Source organism: Vipera ursinii (assembly GCF_947247035.1).
Source record: "Vipera ursinii genome assembly, chromosome: 8".
Taxonomy (NCBI): domain Eukaryota; kingdom Metazoa; phylum Chordata; class Lepidosauria; order Squamata; family Viperidae; genus Vipera; species Vipera ursinii.
In genome coordinates this window covers 23,371,051-23,380,570 of record NC_139519.1, presented here as the reverse complement: position 1 = coordinate 23,380,570, position 9,520 = coordinate 23,371,051, and the positions used below count along the sequence as shown (strand labels likewise).

General features: G+C 45.3%; 1 protein-coding gene across 1 annotated transcript in view; it reads left to right on the top strand.

Moving 5' to 3' along the window:
• Window positions 1-5,638: 5,638 nt before the first annotated feature.
• POU2F3 (POU class 2 homeobox 3) overlaps window positions 5,639-9,520 on the top strand; it is a gene marked incomplete at both ends in the record, with an annotated part of 56,155 nt that continues 52,273 nt past the window's right edge. Inside the window, one exon of the mRNA XM_083368131.1 lies at window positions 5,639-5,666. Within this exon, the coding sequence (XP_083224257.1) occupies window positions 5,639-5,666 (28 nt within the window). The remainder of the gene's footprint in view (window positions 5,667-9,520) is intronic.

The window sequence follows — 9,520 nt, the reverse complement described above, 5'->3', positions numbered from 1 at the left end:
TTCCAGTTTTTCTTTTCAAAGTAGGAATTCAGTTGGAAAGGAACAAGGGGTCTTGCCTCGATTTATTGACCAGGTGCCTAAATTACAGCGTTTCTCAACCTCAGCTGCTTTAAGACCCGTGGACTTCGATTCCCAGAACGGCTGGCTGACTGGCTGGTAGATTCTGGGAACTGAAGTCCAGCGGTCTGAAAGTGGCCAAACGCTGACTTGTAGGCTTGCTCGTAAGGCCCTATTTCTCCCTGCACCATCTACTCCCTCCTGCTCTATAGCCTCATAGGCTTCAAATACATATGCATTTCAAAAAGAAAGAAAAAAAAACCTTAGTTTTTTTTCCTTGAAAACATTTTGCTTCTCATCCAAGAAGAACTGAAGAAGCTTCTCGGATGAGAAGCGAAATGTTTTCAGGAAAAGAAAAAAAAATGAGGAAGTCTGATCGCCTTTCAAAAAGCATCTTTGAGGCGCTGCCAAGAGGCGTTTTCAAGAATCTGGCAAGTATGGGTGGTCCTCGCCACAAGCGACTCCAACATTTCTGCTGCTAAGGGAAACATTTGTTGAGTGAGGTTCGCCCCATTGTACGGCCTTCCCACCGTTGTTAAGTGAATCTCTGCGGCTGTTAAGTTAGTCACCCTGTTGTTAAGTGAATCTGGCTTCCTCCATGGACGTTGCTTGTCAGAAGGTCACAAAAGGGGATCACGTGACCCCGGGACTCTGCAACGGTCATAAACAGGAGTCAGTTGACCTGTGTCTGAATTTCGATCACGTGACCATGGGGACGCCTCAGCGGCCGTAAGTGTGAAAAATGGATGTAAGTCACTTCTTTCAATGACATTGTAACTTCAAATGGTCACTAAATGAACTTAAGTTGAGGACTACCTGTATGGTAGAAACACAGGTGTCTTTTGCACAGGTTTTTTTTTCCCCAAGCCTCCTTTGAACGGCCTTTTTGATCGGGCTGGTGTCAGTTCAATGTCACAGATGATGCCATACTGCAGACATGTCAAACACAAGGCCCGGGGGCCGGATCCGGCCCGCGAAGTGGTTTCATGCGGCCCGCGAAGCCATCCTGGAAATAGTGAGGGAACGGCCCCCACTGCCTTGGCCCTGGCCCAGAGACCCTCCTTCTGCCAGAGACCCTCAGATCTGTCCCACTCCTGCCCAGGCCCCCATAGGCACCCTTGATGCGAACCATGTAGACCTGGCCACGCCCACCCAGTAGGCCATACGCACTCTAGCCACGCCCACCCAGTAGGCCACGCCCACCCTGGCCATGCCCACCCGGCCCCCTGAGGGCAACCGCAATGCTGATGCGGCCCTCAATGAAATTGAGTTTGACACCCCTGCCATACTGTCATAAATGAATTGCTCCTTTAGAAGATGGGTCCCCAATCCCCGGTCTGTGGACCAGTACTGGGCCACGGCATGCCACCAACCGGTCCGCACAAAGAAGCAAAGCCCCATCCGCAGGATGCAGGCAGCACACAAAACCATGCACCCTCCGGTCCGTGGAAAAACCTCTCTCCACGGAACTGGTCCCTAGTGCCCAAAAGGCTGGGGACCTCTGCTTTAGAAGAAGGGGAGAGGACATAAGTCTTTCCCTTTTTTCACAAGAGATTCTTTACGTCGGAGACCGGTTGAAACGCAGCACTGCGGCACTGGAGGCAGCTGGCGCTAACCTTAAAAAAAAATGGACCGACATCCAATCCCTTCTATACTGTCACACCAATTAGGAGCTACCTCTAATTGGTTACAGCAGCATCCTATGTGTCAGCAAGGTCAGATATGGGGTGAATTCTTTGGGGTAATGAGGTGGAACTACAGAAACAACAGTCCATTGAGAGAACAAAGGGGGTATTCTACGAACATAGTTGCTTCTTAATTATGGGGTGCATCTTAAACAGGCCTTGGTTCCCAGAAACTATGGTCAATGTATTTTCTCCTAGTTTCACCAGGGTTTTTTTTCCTCCTTCTTCTTTTCTTGGCTTTCTCTGTGTTTTATGGCTGACTGGGTTTATTGTTCCTTGGGTGCCTGGGAAGGTAATTAGAGGAAGGAGCCTTTTTGCTTTATGATGATAATAATTTTATCAAGCAGTATACTGCCTGACTCTGGTTCTGGGTGACTCACGACAATGGAAGAAATTACAATAAAATCAGACTTTATTACTCTAGCTAGCACCACTCTTGATCCTGCTGCAGCACCAAGAAATTCATCTTAAAGCAGAATGAATGTGGAACCAGCAGAGTCTACTGCCTAAAGATTCTGAAGAGGAATTGCCTAACATTTCATGAAAATAACCGAGGGACAAAATGTTCTAGGGGTGACACAACAGCAATGTTCCAATCTCTCAGGGGCTGCTACAAAGAAGGGGGGGTCAACCTATTCCCCAAAGCACCTGAAGCCAGGACAAGAAATAATGGATGGAAACTAATCAAGGAGAGAAGCAACCTAGAACCAAGGAGAAATTATTAATTAATGGAATGGCTTCTGTCCAAAAGTTGTGGATGCTTCGTCACGGGAAGTTTTTAAGAAGATATTGGAGAGCCAATTGTCTAAAATTTTTATAGGGTTTCCTGCGTGAGCAGGGGGTTGGGCTGGAAGACCTCTAAAGTCCCTTCCAAATCTGTTACCCTATTCTACTATAATTCTTCGAACGATTGAAACTGAATCTGGAGATGTTGACCTGGAGTGATTCTTCAAAGGACCACAAGGGGTCAGGCTAAATCCATCCTACAGTAAGGCAGTGAGAAAGTTGCATGAAAAAAAAAATCTACATATTCAGATTCTCCAACTTTTCTTACTAAGAGGAGATAAAAGGCGACAGTTATGCAATGGATCACACCGATGTACAAGCACATCCACTTTTCTTTTGAAAAAGAAAGACGTAATTTGCTATTTGTGTGAAAGTTGTATGGAAAAAAAATCTACATATTCAGATTCCCCAGTTTTTCTTACTAAGAGGAGATAAAAGGCGATAGTTACGCAATGGATCACACCGATGTACAACCACATCCACTTTTCTTTTGAAAAAGAAAGATGTAATTTGCTATTTGCTTGCTCGTACAAGACACTAACTAAGTGAAAAGTATTGGTTAAAGAAAACAATACATTGGAATACAAAAAGGATTAAGGTTTAACATAGAATAGGCTACTATTTCTGGTAGCCCTTCATAGACTTTTGCTAATTAGAAGTGAATGATGAATTGTTGCAATTTGATTAGTAATAAGGAATGTAGAATGGGCCTTTCGGATATTTACTGACACCCCCACCCCCAAACCCCAGCTATTAATGAACTCATCAACCCTTGGAGATTGATATTGACTATTTTTTTTGTGGGGGGGGAGGGACATGCCAAGAACATGTCAAGAAGAGAAAGTGGAGAAAGCGAGCTACATTGAGATTTTTCCACCTGCTTTTGTTGTGATGGGCGAACCTCAACCAGATATCCATCATAGTTCTGGTTCTACAAAGTAAGAAAGAAAACAGACATTCAGGCTTTTGTGCCACCCATTTTCTTTTTAATTCAGAAACATGAATAGCGTTTGCAGGAATTGAGTAAACCTAGTTTAAGGGGGGGAAAGGACTACGGGTGACATGATAGCAGTCTTCTGATGTTTGAGGGGCTGCCCTCTTCCTTGTGGCAGCCCCTCAAACATCAGAAGACTGCTCTCATGTCCAACTACTCTCCAAAGCACCAGAAGGCAGGACAAGAAGCAACGGAGGGAAACTGATCAAGGAGAGAAGCAACCTGGAACGAAGGAGTAATTTCCCGACAGCTGGAACAATTAACCAGTGGAATGGCTTGCCTCTAGAAGTTGTGGATGCGACAACATCGGAGGTTTTTCAGAAGAGACTGGACAGCCATTTGTCTGAAATGATATAGGGTCTCCTGCTTGAGCAGGGGACTGGACTAGATGACCTCCAAGGTCCCTTCCAATTCTTTTATTCTGTTAAAACGCTCAGGGAGCTGTTGCTGTTTAGGCTTTTGGCCTCTAAAAGTTTGCATACTCTTACAATGGATTTTCAGGTCCATCCCCACCGCCAAATAGCCGAAACTCCCTGTGACTTTAGAGGAAATAAATTTTGAAATCTCCAATTTCAAAAATGAAGGTCCCTGGCAATTTGCATAAAGCTCACCAAAATAGATGGCTTTGCATAATTTGAATATAGTTTAGGCAGCTCCCTCTGCGCCTATAATCCTCTGATCCACAGCAACTTTTCAGCAGATGTCAGGTGTGAACAGCTCCTAAAAGAAGCACATCTTTAATCACAACTGTATTCACACCAGACCACCCCCATTAAAAAGGGGGTGAAAGTAGCTGAGGAATTCCCCAGGGACGGCTGAGGAATTCTGGGAGTTGAACACCACACTTGTTGAAGCAGCCAAATATTGATTTAAAGGCAATTAAGCCTTTAGCTTTTCTGGATTGGACCAAAAAACCAACTGTTTTTTACTACTTAATATTTTTAATATTTTGTATGCTTCCTTTTACGATGCTGTAAGCTGCCCAGAGGCACCTTACAGTGAGATGGGCGGGATATAAATTTAATAAATAATCAGGGCTTCTTTTGTCATAGAACGCCCAGAACAGAGTTCCGGCACCTTTTTTGGATGGAACCTTGTAGGGTAGGCAAGGCAGGTTGTATGACGTGTGAGTTCCGGCACCTTTTTTTTTTTTACAAAAAAGCCCTGTAAATAATAATAATATTTCTTCCTCTGCCGGTAAGTCTCCCTAGAACTATTGGTAAGTCAATCTCCTCCCATCGTTTCTTCCTGGCCCTTTTTCTATTTGGGCAGATCACTATCACAAAGACTCAGTCACTCGGTGGCGCAATCTAAAACACATTTTGCCCCACCACATCGTTCCGAGCCCACACAGTCCTACTCGAGCACAGGTGGGCATCTACGTTGGCTCAATCAGGCCCCTAGGACTGGGTGGGTTTGGGGGTCTTCCAGATATGGAGCCCCCCACTAAGACTTTGCCACTGCAGAGGTCTCCTTCTCTGTTATGCATGCAAGAAGGAGCAGGAAGCCAGCCCTGTTTCGGGAGAGGGTGAAGATCCAAAGCCACCTGGTAAGCAGACCTTAGTGAGTCTGGCTCCTTTCCCCTCCCCATCCCCCCCCCAAAACCTTGCACACAAACACAACACACTGCACAAACACACACATACCCTGCCTGCCTGCCTCCTGCTCTGCCCCACCCTCTTTCTTCAGGGCTGTTGGGACGCAGCCCAAATGAAGCTACTCATATGCAAATGGCCCACTTTGCATGGGACTCCGGCCAGGATGTATAATATATATATATATATATATATATATATATATATATATATATATATATATATATATATATATATATATATATATATATATATATAAAAGATATGGAAAAAAAACCAACAAAGATTGCCCGGGATGAGAAGTGTCACGGGGGCGCGGCTGCAGCGCAGGTAATGTTCTCACCTGCCTCAGTGCAGTCAGTAACACTAAGCCGAGCCAGAGGTGCGAGCCACAGCTGGCCGGCTGGCAAAGAGGCTGGTGGAGAGAGGAACTCGGCAGAGGGGGGAAGCTGGCAGCCCCAGGGGCCACCTCGGTGGGTGGGGGCTGGCCGGGGACCAACAGGTATTTCCCCAACAGCAGGATGGTGAATCTGGACTTAAGACACACAGGTAAGGGCTGGCAAGGGCAGGGCTGGGGAGGGGGAGGACGCTTAGGGGAGGGGGAGAAAGAGGGAGGCCTGGCTCCTAGTTTTGCCTAGGGAAGAGCCCCCCACCCCAGGATGGCCCAAGTGTCAATTTCGCCCCAATCTGGCTGGGAAGTTGCTTTCTTCTCCTTGGGACATTGGAGGAGCAGCACATATCAGACTCAAGGCGGTCTTCAAGCAAGAAGTGGGGGAGGGGTTGGGAGAGGAGCTCTCAGAGCCCTCAGGGCAGGGGGGGGAGAGAAAAAGATTCGGGGGGGGACTTGAAGGGGGAAGGTGGAATCGTCCTCTCCAGGATAAATCGCAAGGCTGTCGGCAGGTGGAGGTGGCTCCACATTGTGCCAGGTGACTTTCCGGGTTGGATAGTGCTGGGTTAGCTCTGTCCCTGAGAGAGCAGTTGCCCTTTGCACGTGCTCAGGAAACCTCTCCCAGCCTCAGGTTCTGGCCCTGAAGAGGACTAGCAACGCTGCTGATAGGATTTCTACTGATCGTAGCAACTCTAAGGAGAGCATCTTGGCTCCAGGACAGGGAGGGAGCTGGCTATGAAGCCTCGTGGATTGAAATAGTTCAGTGACGGAGCGTCTCTCGTAGGTCCACACGGGTGGATTGTTTACCTTGCACTAGGTTGTGAGCCTGTGAGTCCACGCATCCAGAGGATTGGGGAGAGAAGGTGAATTCTGTTGTTGTTGTTGTTTTTTAAGATCTGGGGCTGTACCAGTATTCAGCCTGAGGCTACCAATGGATCCCGTCCTACTCTTAGCAAAGACAATGGCAGGATTTGAATTCTAGACCTCCCACCCCACTTCCTGGCATCTATTCCTGGTTAGCAATGAGATTACAGAACTAAATAGACTCAAATAACAAGACAAACCTTTTTCAACCACCTTCTTTTTTTCCTATGTTATCTACCTTCTCCTCCTTCTCTTAGAGTCTGTCGTCTTCTTTTCCTCCTCCTTCTCCACCACCACCACCTTCATCTTTTCTTTCTCATCTTCCCCTCTTCTTTCTCTTCCATTTTTTCTTTCTCATCATCCATTCCTTCTTTCCTTCTTCTCCTCCTCTTTCAACTTCTCCTCCTCTTTTCCCCTTCCCCTTTCTACTCCTCCACAATACCAGAAAGAGCTAACCAGGCTCTGGATAACAGGACACTAAGGAGGACTTTTGAGCCTGCAGGGAACTTCTTCAGTAGAGCTCTCAGGACCCCTTCAGGATGGTTCTTGTCCCGCAGAAATGCCAACAGGGAGCCAGGAGGAAAGGGGATTGGTGTCCAGCAAAGACATCGCATTTGTGGAAATGTAGCATTAAAATAAGTTTGCCGTGAGAACTTTGGTAGCTGGCTCAGTGGGTTAGGATGCTGAGCTTGTCAATCAGATGTTCAGCAGTTTGGCGGGTCGAATCCCGAGTGCCGCATAACAGAGTGAGCGCCTGTTACGCGTCCCGGCTTCTGCCCACCTAGCAGTTCGAAAGCACGTAAAAATGCAAGTAGAAAAATAGGGACCACTACGGTGGGAAGGTAACAGCGTTCCGTGCGCCTTTGGCGTCCAGTCATGCCGGCCACATGACCACGGAGACGTCCTCGGACAAGCGCTGGCTCTTCGGCTTTGAAACGGAGATGAGCACCAGTCCCTAGAGTCGGAAACGACTAGCACGCATGTGCGGGGGAACCTTTACCTTTACCTTTAGCATTAAAATAAGTTTGCCGTGAGAACTTTGGTTGCTGGCAATGTACTAAGATAGATGATAGCTAGTGAATCATCAGAGAAAGGGGGAGAGAGATAAGAGCGAGTGAGGAGAGGGAGAGGAGGGAGAGAGAGAGAGGGGAGAGAGGAAAAAGAGGGGGATGTGAGGGAGAGATTAGATAGATAGATAGATAGATAGATAGATAGATAGATAGATAGATAGATAGATAGATAGATGATAGATAGATAGATAGATAATAGATAGATAGATAGATAGATAGATAGATGATAGATAGATAGATAGATAGATAGATAGATAGATAGATAGATAGATAGATAGATAGATAGATAGATAGATGATAGATAGATATAACAGACCTTGAAATGCTTATAGCAGCCGAAAAGGAAAACTAATAGCTAGAAGGCCAGATGCCTGCGAAACGATTTTATTTCATTTTTAAATTTAAATGGAAACTTAATGCAATCTCTCTCCCCTCCCACCCCCATTTTTACCTTGGCCCCAGACCCCCTTTCTTGGGTGCAGCACCTAGAACTTCAGGCAGGGTGAAGCACAGGGGAAGCACTGCACCTCTTGTTGCAATCCAAATTGTTCTGGATTCTGATGTTCAGAAAGAATTGAGCGCCAGATCAGGGATTCAGAATCGCTGTGTTATTCAATATTATCTTCTTTGCACAATGTTTCTCCTTGAAAAGAACAGCTACTTCTCCCCCAAAAAAGAGAATACTTCTCTAGCTCCAGCAATTGGATTTTGTGTGTCTGTGCTTCCAAACATAGTATTCTTACTATTGCAAGATGCTAATCCACAATAGGCATATGTACAGTTTTCTGTTGGAGGTTTGCCGTCCCATTTCTCCAGACAGAGTCCTTCATATTCTGCTAACATCTAGGAGAGATGGCTCAACGTATTTTCACTGAAGGTGATGTTTCCTGAGAACATCTCAAGAACTACGTCAAATCCTGAATTTTGTCAGGACTTAAAGATATTTGCAATGGTTTCTAGCAGAGTGATGGTTTTGATCTATGAAATCCTAGCTAGGTGATCTGAAGGATCCCTTCTTTTGCAGAAAATTGTCTAGTTGTTGAGAACTTCATATCACATCAATGTGGCGTGCCTACTTGTGAAAAGAGACCAGGATGAGTCCAAACTCTGTGGATTTCTTCATGGTGGGGGCCACTTTCCTGTCTCCTTCTCTGCATCTGTTCACTCAGCACCGTCTCTGGTAAATTGCAGGCGCCACTTTGATGTTTACCTGGACTTCAGTTTAAGGTGATGGCTGAACTGAGTTCCCTATTAATGTGATGCTTGCTATAATCTTGTTTTTCATTGAAGAATTGTAAACATTGTAAGCATCATAGAAAGCCACACATAGTTTGAGGAAGAATAATAATAATACAAAGACCTGGAAATAGAAATAGAATGACTGTGGCAAAAGAAAACAAAGACAATACCAGTAGGAATAGGCGCCCATCTGGAGCACCCTTGGCATTGACAAAATCACCTTCGGTCAATTGCAACAGGCAGCTTGAACTTGGAACAGCTGACATCCTGTGCCGAGATCTTTAACACCATCAAATAACATCTGCTTATCCCAAATCCTTGTGAAGGACTCGAAATAGGTGAATTAAAATACCAAATCCAGTCTAAACATCTGTCTGACTATGCAATAACCATAATAATAATAATGGCATAAGTCTCTGCTTCAGTTTGTTCAGACATTGTTTAGCAAATGTACCCATAACAATGACATGATTAGCAAAACAGTAGTCCCAACTCTATCTTTGGATCAACTAATCATTCAGAGCAGACATCACTTTTGTAGATAAGTCGTTCATGAATAAATATGTCTATCTAGGCAAATTTAGAAGCACCAACTTCCATGTCTATTTTAATGCTCAGTTTTTCTCTCCCAGAGAGACTATCGCAACATGTGATAGCCAAGATTTCAAGTTCTGACTTGCATATTGATTAAATATACAGGCCACCAAATTTCAACACAGTTCTGGGCAACCTGCAGAATAAAACATTTAAACCAACTTTGTTACATTCCCCAAAGAAACAGGTAGGCAGTTGAATTGGTAGCAGAGAGCAGAGGACATACGGAATGGCCTTGAAGGACAAAA